Source organism: Gobio gobio, assembly GCF_949357685.1.
Source record: "Gobio gobio genome assembly, chromosome: 19".
In the NCBI taxonomy this organism is placed as follows: Eukaryota; Metazoa; Chordata; class Actinopteri; order Cypriniformes; family Gobionidae; genus Gobio; species Gobio gobio.
This window is the reverse complement of record NC_137112.1, coordinates 1378829-1398630: the sequence shown is the minus strand read 5'-3', so window position 1 is coordinate 1398630 and position 19802 is coordinate 1378829. Positions and strand designations below refer to the sequence as shown.

The window sequence follows — 19802 nt, the reverse complement described above, 5'->3', positions numbered from 1 at the left end:
TCACCTCAGCTCCGCCCACGTCCCGCCCCTTTGAGTGACAGGTGCTGTGTGTCTGCTGTCTGTCAGTCATCACCTCAGCTCCGCCCACGTCCCGCCCCTTTGAGTGACAGGTGCTGTGTGTCTGCTGTCTGTCAGTCATCACCTCAGCTCCGCCCACGTCCCGCCCCTTTGAGTGACAGGTGCTGTGTGTCTGCTGTCTGTCAGTCATCACCTCAGCTCCGCCCACGTCCCGCCCCTTTGAGTGACAGGTGCTGTGTGTCTGCTGTCTGTCAGTCATCACCTCAGCTCCGCCCACGTCCCGCCCCTTTAAGTGACAGGTGCTGTGTGTCTGCTGTCTGTCAGTCATCACCTCAGCTCCGCCCACGTCCCGCCTCTTTGAGTGACAGGTGCTGTGTGTCTGCTGTCTGTCAGTCATCACCTCAGCTCCGCCCACGTCCCGCCCCTTTGAGTGACAGGTGCTGTGTGTCTGCTGTCTGTCAGTCATCACCTCAGCTCCGCCCACGTCCCGCCCCTTTGAGTGACAGGTGCTGTGTGTCTGCTGTCTGTCAGTCATCACCTCAGCTCCGCCCACGTCCCGCCCCTTTGAGTGACAGGTGCTGTGTGTCTGCTGTCTGTCAGTCATCACCTCAGCTCCGCCCACGTCCCGCCCCTTTGAGTGACAGGTGCTGTGTGTCTGCTGTCTGTCAGTCATCACCTCAGCTCCGCCCACGTCCCACCCCTTTGAGTGACAGGTGCTGTGTGTCTGCTGTCTGTCAGTCATCACCTCACGTCAGCTCCGCCCACGTCCCGCCCCTTTGAGTGACAAGTGCTGTGTGTCTGCTGTCTGTCAGTCATCACCTCAGCTCCGCCCACGTCCCGCCCCTTTGAGTGACAGGTGCTGTGTGTCTGCTGTCTGTCAGTCATCTCATCACCTCAGCTCCGCCCACGTCCCACCCCTTTGAGTGACAGGTGCTGTGTGTCTGCTGTCTGTCAGTCATCACCTCAGCTCCGCCCACGTCCCGCCCCTTTGAGTGACAGGTGCTGTGTGTCTGCTGTCTGTCAGTCATCACCTCAGCTCCGCCCACGTCCCGCCCCTCTGAGTGACAGGTGCTGTGTGTCTGCTGTCTGTCAGTCATCACCTCAGCTCCGCCCACGTCCCGCCCCTTTGAGTGACAGGTGCTGTGTGTCTGCTGTCTGTCAGTCATCACCTCAGCTCCGCCCACGTCCCGCCTCTTTGAGTGACAGGTGCTGTGTGTCTGCTGTCTGTCAGTCATCACCTCAGCTCCGCCCACGTCCCGCCCCTTTGAGTGACAGGTGCTGTGTGTCTGCTGTCTGTCAGTCATCACCTCAGCTCCGCCCACGTCCCGCCCCTTTGAGTGACAGGTGCTGTGTGTCTGCTGTCTGTCAGTCATCACCTCAGCTCCGCCCACGTCCCGCCCCTTTGAGTGACAGGTGCTGTGTGTCTGCTGTCTGTCAGTCATCACCTCAGCTCCGCCCACGTCCCGCCCCTTTGAGTGACAGGTGCTGTGTGTCTGCTGTCTGTCAGTCATCACCTCAGCTCCGCCCACGTCCCACCCCTTTGAGTGACAGGTGCTGTGTGTCTGCTGTCTGTCAGTCATCACCTCACGTCAGCTCCGCCCACGTCCCGCCCCTTTGAGTGACAAGTGCTGTGTGTCTGCTGTCTGTCAGTCATCACCTCAGCTCCGCCCACGTCCCGCCCCTTTGAGTGACAGGTGCTGTGTGTCTGCTGTCTGTCAGTCATCTCATCACCTCAGCTCCGCCCACGTCCCACCCCTTTGAGTGACAGGTGCTGTGTGTCTGCTGTCTGTCAGTCATCACCTCAGCTCCGCCCACGTCCCGCCCCTTTGAGTGACAGGTGCTGTGTGTCTGCTGTCTGTCAGTCATCACCTCAGCTCCGCCCACGTCCCGCCCCTCTGAGTGACAGGTGCTGTGTGTCTGCTGTCTGTCAGTCATCACCTCAGCTCCGCCCACGTCCCGCCCCTTTGAGTGACAGGTGCTGTGTGTCTGCTGTCTGTCAGTCATCACCTCAGCTCCGCCCACATCCCGCCCCTTTGAGTGACAGGTGCTGTGTGTCTGCTGTCTGTCAGTCATCACCTCAGCTCCGCCCACGTCCCGCCCCTTTGAGTGACAGGTGCTGTGTGTCTGCTGTCTGTCAGTCATCACCTCAGCTCCGCCCACGTCCCGCCCCTTTGAGTGACAGGTGCTGTGTGTCTGCTGTCTGTCAGTCATCACCTCAGCTCCGCCCACGTCCCGCCCCTTTGCCCATTGTCTGTTATCCTGGAGTGAGGCGCGATGACCCTACTTTACTTTAACACTCCTGTATTTCTATGAAATGATCTTTTTAAAGTGCTATAGAAATACTTGACGTAGTGTCTGAATGAGTAGAAGCTCAAGTGTTGAAGTTCTTTAAATGCGGTTTGATGGTAGAAGTGTGTAGACCGTACTTTCAGAAACATCTGAATTGCTTTAAAACCTGTTGATTTGATCTGGGCTTTATTGAGTTAACGATAAGCTGGTCCCAATCGGCCTGATGGGGGCGCTACAACGCTCAAAACTACCTGACTCGCAAACTCCTCGGACTTGGAGGATTACGTTTCTGGTATTTTGGATTGTATGTAAAAACTACTTTTGCGAACTAGTCTGAGGTTGTTTCCCTGATCAGAACCAAACCAGTGCCGAAAGATTCTCTGGAGAGGGAATATCAATGTTTAAAATCCTCATGGTCGCTCGCTAATGGGAGCCCAATATCCCATATGGGCGGGGCCACTTTTACTAAAATGGCTAAACGGAAACGGAACGAGAACGAGATATTTTCACCAAAGTTGAGACACGTGTGTATGAGCTAAATCGAAGGTCACGTGAAAAAAAATCGCGATGATTGGCCACTTGGTGGCGCTATAACAGGAAAAAAACATTTAAAAAGAGCTATAACTCGTAAACGGAACGAGATATTAGGTGTGTTCGACATCGGCTGCGGCTGGATGCAACTGATCGGCGAGAGTAGCCGCGTGCAGGCGGGGAGGAGCTGCAAACACAGACGTGAAGTCGGACACTTTCTGCTTCCCGCGGTGACGCTCGCACTGTGTTTGCACACTTTATCAGCTGAAGTGAAATAAATGCAATATTTGGCAATACACAGATGTTTCAGAGACATTATTGTCATGTTATACTTTATGCACTGCTTAATACAGCGTGTGTTTGTACAAGAATAAAGTTCAACATATAAGCCTACACTATCAATGAAGTGGGGTCTATGTTTTTAATCAGTTATATTTTGATAAACATGACAATATAATATCGCGACTACATGAAAGGAGGTTTTACTGTTATAAAAAACAGATTTGTGCGCATTAGTGGAGCTGAAGGTTTTAGAATAAACACGAAACACACGTGATCGCTGTCATGCGGTGAATCTGGCCAATCGTGGAACGGCTGTGTCGTCATCAGAGCCCGTGCAGCTTCATGCAGTCGCTCTGGAGAAACTGCACCGGCTGTAATCGCCGGCTGCTCTCGAATCGCTCTCGCGGCACTTTGTTGACATACGTCACTGTCACGTGGCGTCGGCGCTGCCTCAAGTCGGACAAAATTTCTAACCGGCATGCACTGCTTCAAGTCAGCCGCCGATCGGTCTGCTCATCGCTGGGTGAAGTCGAACAAGCCTATTTTCACCAAACTTGGAACACGTGTGTATGAGCTAAATCTAAGGTCACGTGAAAAAAATCGTGATGATTGGCCACTTGGTGGCGCTATAACAGGAAAAAAACATTTAAAAAGAGCTATAACTCGTAAACGGAACGAGATATTTTCACCAAACTTGGAACACGTGTGTATGAGCTAAATCTAAGGTCACGTGAAAAAAATCGCGATGATTGGCCACTTGGTGGCGCTATAACAGGAAAAAAACATTTAAAAATAGCTATAACTCGTAAACGGAACGAGATATTTTCACCAAACTTGGAACACGTGTGTATGAGCTAAATCTAAGGTCACGTGAAAAAAAATCGCGATGATTGGCCACTTGGTGGCGCTATAACAGGAAAAAAACATTTAAAAATAGCTATAACTCGTAAACGGAACGAGATATTTTCACCAAACTTGGAACACGTGTGTATGAGCTAAATATAAGGTCACGTGAAAAAAATCGCGATGATTGGCCACTTGGTGGCGCTATAACAGGAAAAAACATTTAAAAATGGCTATAACTCGTAAACGGAACGAGATATTTTCACCAAACTTGGGACACGTGTGTATGAGCTAAATCTGAGGTCACGTGAAAAAAATCTTGGCGGTCGGCCACTTGGTGGCGCTATAACAGGAAAAAAAAATTTAAATGTCGATAACCGTTAACCATTAGTTCGATTGACTTGAAAATCGGCACGGACTGTCTTTGTCCGAGATGTCATAATTTTCTATGAGGACATTGGCGTATCTGAAAAAACATGGCCACCATCGGCCAATGAAGTTTGAGCGGCTTTCAGACAAGGTTACCGCAGGACAATTGGAACAAAACTGGGTGTGCATGTTCGACTCATGGCTTTAGAGGTCTGTGAGAATTTTGAAAGAAATCAGCCACTAGGTGGCGCTAACGAGTTTAAGCTTCTGTAATCACGTGGTGTTTCACACATACACACAATATTCATATAATTTGATAGATCTCCTCATACTCAACAACTTTGCCTCATGAACCACTGCTGTCAATCAAATCGCTCATTAAATATTCATGATTATGTAAAATAACTGCTTTTGTGAACTAGACCTATGTTTTTCCCTCAATCTGAATAAAACCAAATGCAGTGCACTTCTCTCGGTTTTCTAGGTCACTAAAAGTATCAAAAATTGTTGAACTTTGCCCTTTGGGTAGCTATTACAGGGTCATTCGGAAAATGGGTGTGGCCAAATACACTGAAAAGCTTATAAATCCTTAACGAAAGCGTGGAACGTTACGAAAATAAGTGAGCATATGCAGGATATGACCATAGGTGGCGCTATAACTGTTATACAGCTTTGAAAACCATGTATTTCCTGTGGTAAATCGCTTGTATTGGCTGTAAATGGTATTTCCCTTCTATGATTTAAGTGGTTGCATGGTTGCTAAGTAAAACAATATCTTTTTACGCATATGAGACCTTAAAACGCTTGAACCCCAATAAAATATATTTATTTGCGTGTTTATTGCGTTTAAAGGGATGAAATTTTTACCCAAAAATGTACATTTTGTCATGGTTTATTAACCCTTTCTTTCAATTTCTTTCTTTTGCTGAATACTAGGAAGATATTTTGAAGAATATACATATGCAAAGTATAGAGAAAATAAATACTATTGAAGTCAATGGGGTCCATCAGCTTTTTGATTACAAAAACATTCTTCAGAATATCCTCCTAGTGTTCAGCAGGAGAAAGAAACTCATACAGGTTTGGAACAACAATGAGGGTGAGTAAATGACATAATTTTTTTTTTTAGGGTGAACTGTCCCTTTAAGAGATTAAGTGGGCGGGAACAGTCAGGTTAACGTCACCGCGCGTCTCACGCATTGTGCGTCACAGCTGCGACACACGCGGCTCTTCCGTTCGGCTTGTGTACGCGCACAGAAGCGCTTTCATATTTCAGCTCGTAGTTTATATTAAACATCATTCATAATAATGGCCGCCGCCGCAGTCCCTGTGAGGAAGAGGCTCCTGAAGGAGGAAGACATGACGAAGATCGAGTTTGAGACGAGTGAGGAGGTGGACGTGACGCCGACGTTCGACACGATGGGCCTGAGGGAAGATTTACTGCGCGGGATCTACGCGTACGGTAAACACGCGCAAATAATGCTCCATTACTGCACATATCCGCTTATAGAGCGCCATACGAGGCTTATTACGCGAACGGTGCTGATCCAAACTCTGATATTACAATAACTGGCCCTTTAAATAAATAACTGCCACTTTACATTGTTTACCTGAGGAGATTCTGCTCTGATTAACGCTAAACTCAACCAGTTCAGTCAGTAGCTACACACACAGACACACAAATATACACATACATTTACACACACACACAAATATACACAAACACACACATATACACAGACACATACATTTACACACAGACACACACACATATACACATACATTTACACACACACACAAATATACACAAACACACACATATACACAGACACATACATTTACACACAGACACACACACACGCATATACAAACATAAACGCACACACAGACACACACATATACACCGACACATACATACAGACACAAACATACATATACACGTGTGTGTGTATATGTGTGTTTGTGTATGTGTGTTTGTGTCTGTGTATATGTGTGTGTGTTTGTGTCTGTGTATATGTGTGTGTGTTTGTGTCTGTGTATATGTGTGTGTGTTTGTGTCTGTGTATATGTGTGTGTGTTTGTGTCTGTGTATATGTGTGTGTGTTTGTGTCTGTGTATATGTGTGTGTGTCTGTGTATATGTGTGTGTGTTTGTGTCTGTGTATATGTGTTTGTGTCTGTGTATATGTGTGTGTGTTTGTGTCTGTGTGTCTGTGTATGTGTGTGTGTTTGTGTCTGTGTATATGTGTGTGTGTTTGTGTCTGTGTATATGTGTGTGTTTGTGTCTGTGTATATGTGTGTGTTTGTGTCTGTGTATATGTGTGTCTGTGTGTGTATATGTGTGTGTTTGTGTCTGTATATGTGTGTGTCTGTGTGTGTATATGTGTGTGTTTGTGTCTGTATATGTGTGTGTCTGTGTGTGCGTTTATGTTTGTATATGCGTGTGTGTGTGTCTGTGTGTAAATGTATGTGTCTGTGTATCTGTGTTTGTGTCTGTGTATGTGTGTTTGTGTCTGTGTATATGTGTGTTTGTGTCTGTGTATATGTGTGTTTGTGTCTGTGTATATGTGTGTGTTTGTGTCTGTGTATGTGTGTTTGTGTCTGTGTATGTGTGTTTGTGTCTGTGTATATGTGTGTTTGTGTCTGTGTATATGTGTGTTTGTGTCTGTGTATATGTGTGTTTGTGTCTGTGTATGTGTGTTTGTGTCTGTGTATGTGTGTTTGTGTCTGTGTATATGTGTGTGTTTGTGTCTGTGTATATGTGTATATGTGTGTGTTTGTGTCTGTATATGTGTGTGTTTGTGTCTGTATATGTGTGTGTTTGTGTCTGTGTATATGTGTGTGTTTGTGTATATGTGTGTGTCTGTGTATGTGTGTGTGTTTGTGTCTGTGTATGTGTGTGTGTTTGTGTCTGTGTATATGTGTATATGTGTGTGTTTGTGTCTGTATATGTGTGTGTTTGTGTCTGTATATGTGTGTGTTTGTGTCTGTGTATATGTGTGTGTTTGTGTATATGTGTGTGTCTGTGTATATGTGTGTGTTTGTGTCTGTGTATATGTGTGTGTTTGTGTATGTGTGTGTGTCTGTGTATATGTGTGTGTTTGTGTCTGTGTATATGTGTGTGTCTGTGTATGTGTGTGTGTGTTTGTGTCTGTGTGTGTGTTTGTATATGTGTGTGTTTGTGTCTGTGTATATGTGTGTGTCTGTGTATGTGTGTGTGTTTGTATATGTGTGTGTTTGTGTCTGTGTATATGTGTGTGTATGTGTGTGTTTGTGTCTGTGTATATGTGTGTGTGTTTGTGTCTGTGTATATGTGTGTGTGTTTGTGTCTGTGTATATGTGTGTGTTTGTGTCTGTGTATATGTGTGTGTTTGTGTCTGTGTATATGTGTGTGTTTGTGTCTGTGTATATGTGTGTGTTTGTGTCTGTGTATATGTGTGTGTGTCTGTGTATATGTGTGTGTGTCTGTGTATGTGTGTTTGTGTCTGTGTATATGTGTGTGTCTGTGTATATGTGTGTGTTTGTGTCTGTGTATATGTGTGTGTTTGTGTCTGTGTATATGTGTGTGTCTGTGTATATGTGTGTGTGGGTATGTTTGTCTGTGTGCACGTTTATGTTTGTATATGGGAGTGTTTGCGTGTGTGTGTGTGTGTGTGTGTGTGTGTGTGTGTGTGTGTGTATGTGTGTATGTATGTATGTATATATACATACATACACACACACACACACACACACACACACACACACACATACATACATACACACACATATACATATACACACATATATATGAGTGCCTGCACGTATGTGTCTGTATGTGTATATGTACATGTTTGTGAGACTGTGTGTTTGTGTGTGTGCATATGTGTGTGTGAGAGAGTCTGTGTGTGTATATGCGTCTTTGTGTGTGTGTGTGTGTGTGTATATGCGTGTCTGTGTGTGTGTGTGTGTGTGTATATATGCGTGTGTGTGTGAGTGTCTGTGTCAGAATGAAGTTGTTTATATTCTTGCACATAAGGTTATTTATATTTGATCATATATTATGGGATGTCTATCACTAGGGTAACGTCTCTGCTGGACACCTGCGGTCACTAACTCAGTTAATGTGTGTGTTGATGTGTGTTAATGTGTGTGTTAATGTGTGTGTTAATGTGTGTGTTAATGTGTGTGTTAATGTGTGTGTTGATGTGTGTGTTGATGTGTGTGTTGATGTGTGTGTTGATGTGTGTGTTGATGTGTGTGTTGATGTGTGTGTTGATGTGTGTGTTGATGTGTGTGTTGATGTGTGTGTTGATGTGTGTGTTGATGTGTGTGTTTTCTGCGTTCAGGCTTTGAGAAGCCGTCAGCCATCCAGCAGCGAGCCATCAAACAGATCATCAAGGGAAGAGACGTCATCGCTCAGTGAGTCCCGCTGGCGTGTGTGTGTCTCTGTGTGTGTGTGTGTGTGTGTGTGTGTAACGCGTGTTGAGTAACCCTGGCCTCTCCTCAGGTCTCAGTCTGGAACCGGTAAGACGGCCACCTTCTGCATCTCTGTGCTGCAGTGTCTGGATATCCAGGTGTGTGTGGCGCTTCTGTTCCTCTACTCTCTGATCATCTGTGTTTGAGACTCGAGATGAAGCGAGACCTGCCGATTGCCTTTCAGAGAAATATAATAATACACACATATATCACCAGCAGCATCACTGAGGCCAAAGACAAGACATGCCAACACGACAGTGTCAGATCAGCGGCAGCAATGAGCGATTACACACATCTAAGATGATTTCAGGCTGAAAAATGCTTTGTAGTCGATAGGAATTTCGTGTTTTGTACTATTATAGGCTCAATCCCACCATTTTGTATGTGTCCTCAGAGTGAGCCCATACATTTTGGTGAAAATCTCTCATTTAGTTTTGGAGTTATAGGGTTGCACCAACAAGGATTAATCTTAAATCTAGATTAAATCAAGGTTTATCTAATAATTCAGTTGCACCAAACTTTAACCTTGTTTAAAAATAAGCCATTTAAACCATCATTTTGATCCTGGATTTAATTTATATTTAAGATAGATTAGCTTTAATCCTGTTGCTCCATATCTTTAAACCCAGATTTAAATCTCAATTATGGATTAATTTTAAATGTACATGTGAGGAGGTTTAAATAAAATAAACCTACAATTAAACTATGCGGATGATTGAACAGATATAGAACCAGTGTGTGTGTCGTCAGGTCTCAGAGGTGCTTATTTTTTTCCGCACGCGCTGTTTTTATTGCTCTCTCTCTACATAGCGCTTTATAAAGACATTTTACAAGTTTATTTCCTTTATTGGCAAGAGCTACTTATGTCAGAGAGAGTTTCTGGTGGTCAATAAAGAAGGAAATGTAATATTAGTATTGTTGCTGTCAATGGCGAAAATAATCGTAAATGGAGGTTTTAATCGCAGGTTAAATTCTAATCCCCGATTTATTAACCTGGGTTTAAAATTAAGTAGTGCAACACGACTCGATTTAAAATACAGCCTAGATCAACAAATCCTAGATTAGCTCTAAACTGAGTTTAGTTTAATCCTTGTTGGTGCAACCCACCCATTGACATTAATATGAAAAAACAGGTAAATAATGACTGACACCTGACTTTGATTGGATGTTACTCCCCCTTACTATCAATATTTTGTCATTTGGGCATTAGCGTTTAGCTATCGAACTGTGTTTCTGAACTTCTGGCGCTGGTTTCGTCTCGATCGGACTAGCGGTTTCGAAGATATCAGCTAACGTTTTATAAGTGTTAAATTACAACGCTGCACAAACCATAGGCCGAAACCTGGCGAGTCTGGTATCGCTGGACTCGGCGAGGATTCAGGAGACGATAAAAGTTCCTCCCATGAAAATAAGTCAATCTCACCCAAAGTTATAAGCGTTTGAGAAAAAATCTCCACTAGGTGGCGCTGTTTCAAAACTTCTCAGGCTCCTTCAGGGCATCGAGCTGATGACCCAAACCGAGTTTCATAACAATCCGTTCATGAGTTCATAAAATACAGCATTTTAGCACATCATTCAAAATAGCCGATATGGTGAAATTGGATGACATGGACCCAGTTTGGTTTGAATACGATAAAGCGTTGCGGAGATATAGCTTTATGTGTGTTTTCCGCAACCGCCACGTCAAATTTGTTCGTGCATTTATCGAAAACGGTTTGACGAATCAACTTTTTTTTTCTTTTCAACACAACCACTAGATGATCTGGTTAAATTTTCGTGCAAATCGGACGAACCGTCAAGGCTGAGTTCGCAAAAGTACGTTTTTTTTTATTTATTTTTTTTTTATTAAAAATGCCGGGAATTTTTTAATGTCGGAAAATGCCGTCATAGTGCGCGATCAAATTTAGTTTCTAGTCCTTAGGGTTCATAATGTATGAGCGTAAACACGAGTGAAACCGAAACATCGGCGGTCGATCGGGGCATCTCTAATTTAAACTATATTTATATTTAAACTATATTTATATTGAAAGTGATGAATTGTGTTTTTCTACTTCCTCAAACACGTCTTGTCCTGTTTTAGGTTCGAGAGACTCAAGCGCTGATCTTGGCTCCCACCAGAGAGTTAGCCGGACAGATCCAGAAGGTAAAGAGAAGAAACACGCTCATGCTTTGGGGTTTTCGCCTCGTGTGTCTGACATGATGTCACTTCCTGTGTTCTGCAGGTGCTTCTGGCGTTGGGAGACTATATGAATGTCCAGTGCCATTCCTGCATCGGCGGCACAAACGTGGGCGAGGACATCCGGAAGCTGGACTACGGGCAGCATGTGGTGGCGGGGACGCCCGGGCGAGTGTTCGGTGAGAGGAGCTTCATGATTGGCTGAACCCTCGGGGCTCTTCATGAGCCATCATGATTGGCTGAACCCTCGGGGCTCTTCATGAGCCATCATGATTGGCTGAACCCTCGGGGCTCTTCATGAGCCATCATGATTGGCTGAACCCTCGGGGCTCTTCACTTATGGGTCACACTCAGGACCTTCGGGTCAAATGACCCGGAGGGTGGGATTAAGATAAAAAAAGATTTGAGTAAAATCAATGAAATATATTTTTTCTTTACTTTTTTGGTGTTTTGAGATAATTTTATGATTAATATGCAATAATTATGACCCATTTATTCCCATTAAATATAATGCAAAATGTATGTGTATATATATTAGTGCTGGGCATCGATTAAAAAATTAACTAATTAATCACATTTTTTTCTGTAATTAATCGCGATTAATCGCAAGTTTTTAATATTTTGATATTTTAGTCATTTCAGTTACTCTCCAAATTAACGTATAAACAATTTAAAGACAGTATATTTTAAATATGTGTAGTATTGTCATGTTTTTATGAATGAAGGCCAGAATCACTGATGTCTCTATGAAACATTAATGACGTTACATTACAGTACAACTGAAAGATGACAATCTCAACATTTATTAGGCTTTAAAAACTTTTAATTAAAGTGAACTTAAAACAATCTTTCCATAAACCCATTATAATAAATGTTATATTTACCTGTGGCCTTCCCTGATAGACATATACAGAAATGTAATAGTTATCAAACAGCTTTATTAACTGCATGAATAATAAGTGAAATATAGATTAATCATCATTAAAGCTGCACTTTCCTCAGTTCCCGTTGTTCTGTGATGAACATTAATGACATCATCATCAGTGCTACTGTCACTTTAAGAACAGCCGCGCATCTCATTATCTCACAACTCTTTCAGTTAATTTAAGACGTTATTTAACTCATTTAAGACTCCTAATATGAGAATACTCAAAATTCTCTGTTTTGTTGTTATTGTTTGTTCAAGAGCAAAAGAGAACTCGATGTGAGCAGGAGACTGACGCGTGTGTGTGTGTGTGTGTGTGTGTGTGTCCCTCGATTAGCTGACATGAGACGCAGCCACACAGACAGGACACACACACACACACACTCGACACACACAGGACATTGACATACAGCTCTTTCTCTTGTGTCTTGTCGCGCTTGGAAGCGTTTGCATGAATAGGAGCATGATCATGTAACGCTAAGCAAATTGGATATAAAAACAGACGCTGCGTTATTTGCGTTAAATATTTTTAATGCGTTAAGCTGAAAAAATTAATCGCCCGCGTTAACGCGTTAATTTGCCCAGCCCTAATATATATATATATATATATATATATATATAATTTTTTTTATTAAAGCTGTATTTCATTTTAGAGTCAAGCCTAGGCCTCATGAAAGCAATGTTTTAATGAGATCGGTGCCATCCGGTGGACACATTGAGCATTTTTATCACGCAATAGCACATTTATACACTATAGTGGATCTTGCGTTTTATAAAAAAAAATCGTAGCTTCATCGGAATGCTCCGAAACTTGGTGACTTTATTGGTACTTGGTATATAAACACCCAAAAAAAATTGGGGACAGGATTTGAAAAGTCTCAGTGGTCGTAAAAAAAAGTCACACTCAGGACCTTCGGGTCAAAAATGACCCTCATAGGAAATGAATGGGAAATTGGCTGAGTTTTTTTGTGCATACAATCTACAAATCAGCCAGGATGCAAAAAAAAGACTCAACAGTGAAGATCTCTAAAACATCAAGAGTGCAAAACAGACAAAAAAACACACACACACACTTATACACACAAAAACACACGCATACACACATAAACGCGTGCCATTCCAAAAGCTAATTGTGTGTGTGTGTGAGTTTTTTTGTCTGTTTTGCACTCTTGATGTTTTAGAGATCTTCACTGAGTCCTTTTTTTTCTGCATCCTGGCTGATTTGTAGATTGTATGCACAAAAAAACTCTGTATTTTCATATTTTAGCCAATTTCCCATTCATTTCCTATGGGGGTCATTTTTGACCCGAAGGTCCTGAGTGTGACTATGTTTTTTACGACCACTAATGCTGCGCTCACACCGGATGCGATGTGTGCGAGTGATTTACATGTAAGGTCAATGCAGAGACGCGAAATGGCATTCTGCGGCGCGATTGAGGCGGCGCGAATTGAGCGTTTTGAACGCGTGAATCGCTCCAGTTGAAAAATCTGAGCTTTACCAGATATTCGCGCCGCGTTAACCAATCAGGAGCTTGCTCTAGTAGTGTCAACAATGAGGAGAAAATCTGTATATTAATATCTGGTTCAGACAATAATAATAATAATAACTTCAATTTATATAGCGCCTTTCACAAGACCCAAGGACGCTTAACAAATAGCAAGGGAAGAAGGAGAGAAACCAGAGCATCTATGGCCCATAGGCCTCAGTGAAGAGGTGTGTTTTAAGCTGGTTTTTAAAGGTTGCTAAAGATGTTGCAGAGCGGATGGCATGAGGAAGCTTGTTCCAGAGTGATGGTGCACCCACACAGAAAGCTCTATCGCCAAATGTCCGTAGCCTGGATTTAGGGACAGCGAGCAGGTCCTTGTCTGAGGACCGCAGGGACCGAGCTTGACAGTACGGATGGAGTAGATCCGTCAGATACTGAGGTGCAAGTCCATGTAGAGATTTGTACGTCAGAAGTAGGAATTTATATTTGACCCGTGATTTAACTGGCAGCCAATGAAGCTTCTTTAGGATTGGACTAATGTGAGAACCGAGTTTTGTGTAGGTTAGCATCCTAGCCGCAGAGTTCTGTACATACTGGAGTCTGTCAGTAGCTTTGCTGGGCAGACCAAACAGGATACCATTACAGTAATCGAGTCTGGAGGTGATGAAGGAGTGGATAAGGGTCTCAGCTACAGAGTCGGAGAGGCATGGTCGGAGTCTAGAGATGTTCTTGAGATGGTAAAACGCCATTTTAGTAGTGTGTTTAATGTGTTGCTGGAAGGAGAGAGTAGGGTCCATAATGACGCCCAGATTGCGTACTTGAGGAGATGCTGATATTGAGCAGCCATCCACATCCAGTACGAAGTCATCAACTTTTTTAAGAAGTGACTGAGGAGCAAACACTATGAGTTCTGTTTTATCTTTGTTGAGTTTAAGAAGGTGACTGACCAGCCATAGCTTTATGTCCTTCAGGCAGTTGATGGAAGAGGTGTGGAAGGCTTAGTACTGATGTAGAGCTGGGTATCATCAGCGTAGCAGTGGAAATGTAATCCATGTTTCCGGATAATCATCCCAAGAGGCAACAAATAGATATTGAACAGTAGAGGGCCAAGTACCGATCCTTGTGGCACACCATGTAAAACCGGCGCCAATTCAGAGCAAATATCCTTAAGGGTGATGTATTGTTGCCTGTTGGTGAGATAGGATTTAAACCAGGAATATACAGTACCAGTGACGCCAATGAGATTTGAGAGGCGAGGGAGCAGAATCGTGTGGGATACCGTATCGAAGGCAGCTGAGAGGTCAAGAAGTATTAAGATGCTGACATGCCCAGAATCTGCTGCCATGAGAAGATCATTTGTGATTTTGATTAGGGCCGTTTCAGTACTGTGCTGTGTCCTGAACCCTGATTGAAATGGCTCATAGAGGTTGTGCTGTAGCATATGATGGTTAAGTTGGGCAGCCACAGCCCTTTCCAATAACTTGCAGATGAAAGGTAAGTTGGAGATCGGGCGGTAGTGACTTGGATCATCGTGGTTTAAGCCAGGCTTTTTAAGTGTAGGGATCACCGCAGCAATTTTAAAGCTGGTGGGGACCAGCCCAGAAGACAATGAGGTATTGATGATGTTGACAAGGGTGGGACCCAGAGTTGGAAGACATGCCTTAACCAGTGCAGTCGGCATTGGATCCTGTTTGCAGGTCGTAGCCTTTGCCTTTGACACTAGCTCCCAAACTTGAGCTGTGTTGAGCATGTGGAAAGAGGAAAGATAGTCTTCCGGCGTGAAGACTGTTGTGAAATTTGTGTCAAGCAGCAGTAGGGTCGTTGGATGAGAGGTGCTTGGCTGCTGTAGTTGCTGGTGGATAGATTCAACCTTTTCCTGGAAGTAATCCTGGAATCTGGAGCATAGGCCAAGAACGTCAAGTGGTAAAGGGTTGTCAGGTGGGCGGAGTAGGCGATTGATAGTGGAAAAAAGCTGTTTCGGTTGATGTTGTTGGTTACCAATAAGTGTTGAATAATAGTTATTTTTGGACTTGGACAGAGCATCTTTGTAGCTCTTAACATGGTCGTTGTAGGCTTCCCGGTGGACAGTAAGGCCAGTTTTTTTATAATACCTCTCCAGCCTCCGTCCTGTGGCCTTCATGAGGCGGAGTTCAGCAGTATACCAAGGAGCAGGACAGGAGAAGGAGACAGATCGAGTTATTAGGGGAGCAACAGAGTCCAGACTACGCAACAAGGCCCGGTTATAGTCATTAACCAAGTCATCGACTGTACGATTTGGAGGATAGCTGATCAGATGGCCTTCTAGAGTGTTTGACAAGTTTTGTATGGATACTTGTTTAATGTTACGATATGCAATGATCTTTTTCTCACACTTCCTATGTGTGTTCTGCACAGTAACAGAGAACGTAACTGCAAGGTGATCAGAAACAGCCAATAGTTTGTAGATTGGTTGGGGTAATACCTGAGGAGCATACCAGGTCCAGTGTATGACCTTTAGCATGTGTGGGGCCATTGACATTTTGTGTAAAATTAAAGCAGTCATATTGCAATGATTATCACAATATGATTATCACTGTGATAACATTAAATGACATGAAACACAACACAGTCTCTTTTTGTTAAATGCAAGTTTATGTTTGATCAATAATACAAAAGTATGAGTAATGTATAACAAGCTATACATGAAATAAAGCAAACAATTCAGTCAAACATTCACAGTCAGTGCTAGTAGGCTAACGTTACAACTGCAACGTACAGTTATAGCCTAAAAATATAAAGTAATGAAACTTCACTTTGCCCTCAGCCTAAACGATTCGCCAGGGAACAAATTATAGATCCATGAGAGCAAAGATCGGCCGTTACAAGACGAATTATAGCTCGAGACACACCACAGAGACATCAGAGCCATCTTATAAATAAACCACTGATTTGAGCTTTAAACAACTACATTATCGACTGAAAAATTCTTAACTACGTTTTGTCACATTAACGGTAGATTTGAACAAAAAAAGACGTGTTAAACACAGCCCATTTCAGACATTTCTCAACGAGACGACACGTCTGTTTTGCAGAGAATTTCACGCGCGATTGAAGCGAATAAACTCAACATGTTTAAGCGTCCAACTTCACGCGATTAGCGTCCGGTGTGAACGCCACATTAGACTTTTCAAATCCTGTCCCCAATTTTTGTGTGTTTATATACCAAGTACCAATAAAGTCACCAAGTTTCGGACCATTCCAATGAAGCTATGATTTTTAATATTTAAAAAAAAAAAAATTGGGTCAGAAATGACGAAGAGCCCCAGAGGGTTAAATGAGTTGATGTGTTAAAGCCGCTCAGATCTCCGCCTTTGGAGGGTGTGGTGTAATCCTGACATACTGTCTCTCTCTCAGACATGATCCGCAGGAGGAGTTTGAGGACTCGTGCCATTAAGATGCTGGTGTTGGATGAAGCGGATGAAATGCTCAACAAAGGTAGCGTGAGTCCCTGAGATTGGCCAGATTACATGATGATGAGACTCCTCACGGCTAATGAAGAGAGTGTGTGCCTCCACAGGGTTTAAGGAGCAGATCTACGACGTGTATCGATACCTGCCGCCCGCCACTCAGGTGTGTCTGATCAGTGCCACCCTGCCCCACGAGATCCTGGAGATGACCAACAAGTTCATGACCGACCCCATCCGCATCCTGGTCAAACGGTGAGCCTGAGGACCGATCATAGTCAAGTCAACTTTATTTATATAGCGCTTTTAACAATGCAGATTGTTTCAGAGCAGCTTTACAGTGTTAAACAGCAAAATAATGCAGCATAATTTTATTCAGCTGTATAGCCATTGCGCAAGCTTTGCAAAATGAAGACCAAGTACTTCGGCAGCACAACAAATGCGCGGGCTCATATTACTCATTTTGAATCAAAAATCGATTATGAATCGAATCGTGGCCTCAAGAATCGGAATCGAATTGAATCGTGAGATGGTAAAAGATTCCCACCCCTAATAATTTAGCATGTCATAATTTTGCCTTAGTATGTCATAATTTAAATTTAGTATGTCATAACTTTGACTTAGTATGTCATAATTTAAATTTAGCATGTCATAATTTTGCCATAGTATGTCATAATTTAAACTTAGTATGTCATAACTTTGACTTAGTATGTCATAATTTAGTATGTCAAAATTGTCATAATTTTGCCTTAGTAAGTTTAAATTGACATGCTAAATCAAAGTTATGACATACTAAACTATGACAATGCTAAATTTACATTGACATACTAAGGCAAAATATTATGACATACTAAGTTTAAATTATGACATACTAGTGCTGGGCGCTATGACCAAAAATGTATATCACGGTATTTTTCTAAATTATATCGGTTTCACGGTATATGACGGTATTTTTCTAAATTATATCGGTTTCACGGTATATGACGGTATTTTCCCCCTATGCATGACCAGGTGTTAATCACATTTTCTACTGATTAAGAGGAAATACTGCAGTAGATTGACCAGAATGCCCTGTTTTACTGTCATGACGAGTGAATATTGTAGAAAAATTCCACTCTAGAGTTAATACAGGTTTACTAAGCCCCACACAATGATGCCGTGGAGAGACAACAACCAATAAAACACAAACACAGACCTGCAACACATACTTACAGACACCTGAATATTACAAGTTGAGTTGAGGGCACCTTAAGCATTTTAAAAATCTAACCCTATATAACAACAAACTGCCAAAACGAGGAGAAATGCGGATATTTGCAATACATTTAGAGCACTCTCTGAACGAATCACAGTTTAACACAGAAAGAATAAAGCAGTTATTTTTTTGCCCATTCTTCTTTGAATTATCAGTTTATTTATTAATTTACATCATTGTCTTTTGTGTAGCAGAATAATCCATCGTGTTCGTGATCAGACATTCGTGTTGGTGATCAGACATGGGTTATATCAGTGTAATCAGTGCATACATTTCATTTTAATAAGACGTGATGAAATATGCGCGCGCACACGCTTCTGGTTCATGTCTAGACTAGAGCACTAGAGTTTATGAAATATGTCCATAACTTTAAACGCGCTCGCTCCGGTCTATATCAGTGCTATACGATCCATGTGGTGTGCGTTGTTAATCTCATCGCGGCTCCGCGCAGAAACCTCTCTCTCTCTCTCTCTCTCTCGCTCTCTCTCGCTCTCTCTCGCTCTCTCTCGCTCTCTCTCGCTCTCTCTCGCTCTCTCTCGCTCTCTCTCGCTCTCTCTCGCTCTCTCTCGCTCTCTCTCGCTCTCTCTCGCTCTCTCTCGCTCTCTCTCGCTCTCTCTCGCTCTCTCTCGCTCGCTCTCGCTCTCGCTCTCGCTCTCTCTCTCTCGCTCTCTCTCTCTCTCTCTCTCGCGCGCCGCGTGTAGTTTGAAATCTCCACTGTAATCAAGGGCTGAATCTGAAATCGCCCACAGAACCTCTAATAGGGCATTATTTGGAGGGGACAGCACTTTGTAGTGGTGTCCTAAACCCTAGTGGACATTATGAGTGCACTTATTCTATCCCATTGCACCGCAGTAACGAGTGTACAGCCGATAAACACACATTGCCTGTCCGACTTCACGCACGTTTTCATTCACTCCTTCAAATAAAGTGATAACATGAGGAATAGTGAATGAGAGAATAGGGTTCAGCCATAGGCTGTGCTGTAATGCGATCTCAACTGAGTCTGACTGCTCTTAATACAGCGCATCAGTGAAAAGCGTCCCCTCTCAAACAATGACGCGCTGCGCTGCGTTCCCAACGCTGTTTAAGCGACATATACCGGTATAGCGGTATCATCAAAATTCATATCATAAAATAAATAAATACCGGTATTCGGTATGAACCGGTATACCGCCCAGCACTACGACATACTAAGGCAAAATATGACATACTAAATTATGACATGCTAAGTTTACATTGACATACTAAGTAGGGCTGTACGATTAATCGAAAAATAACCGAAACCGACATTCAGAACTTCTAACCGACGTATTTTTCCCATGTGGGTTATTTGGGTTTTCACGTGACTCCGCCCCGTCAGTCACATCAAGTGCAGTTTGCAGACACACACACAGATGCAGGAGCAGTTATCTGTGTTTATAGATGCCCACAATCACTATAGCAACTGCATGTTTTACACAGTTTATACAGGTCAGTTAATTGCTGTTCTTATAGCCTACGCGCTGACACACACACACACACACAGACGGTGCGCGCAAGCCCCGAAGCAGATCGCTTTCACTTTCATGCTCATAAAGTTTGTCAAGTAAATGCGTTTAAACGCTTGCCAGTTTCAACATTTAAAGCGATTGTGCACTATTCAAAAACAACAATAGGTATCCGTTCAGTGCTCAGCTTTTTTCTGACACAGAGAGCCGAGCCGTGTCTCTGATAACACGCGCGCGCGC

The 19802-nt window shown here is 43.1% G+C and overlaps 1 protein-coding gene across 1 annotated transcript in view; it reads left to right on the top strand.

The window, feature by feature from the left end:
• Positions 1 to 5526: 5526 nt before the first annotated feature.
• eif4a3 (eukaryotic translation initiation factor 4A3) overlaps positions 5527 to 19802 on the top strand; it is a 29058-nt gene continuing 14782 nt past the window's right edge. The window contains exons 1-7 of the mRNA XM_079843894.1: positions 5527 to 5794; positions 8660 to 8732; positions 8821 to 8887; positions 10870 to 10932; positions 11012 to 11144; positions 16771 to 16851; positions 16934 to 17075. Coding sequence (XP_079700020.1) covers positions 5641 to 5794; positions 8660 to 8732; positions 8821 to 8887; positions 10870 to 10932; positions 11012 to 11144; positions 16771 to 16851; positions 16934 to 17075 — 713 coding nt within the window. The 5' untranslated portion in view covers positions 5527 to 5640. The remainder of the gene's footprint in view (positions 5795 to 8659; positions 8733 to 8820; positions 8888 to 10869; positions 10933 to 11011; positions 11145 to 16770; positions 16852 to 16933; positions 17076 to 19802) is intronic.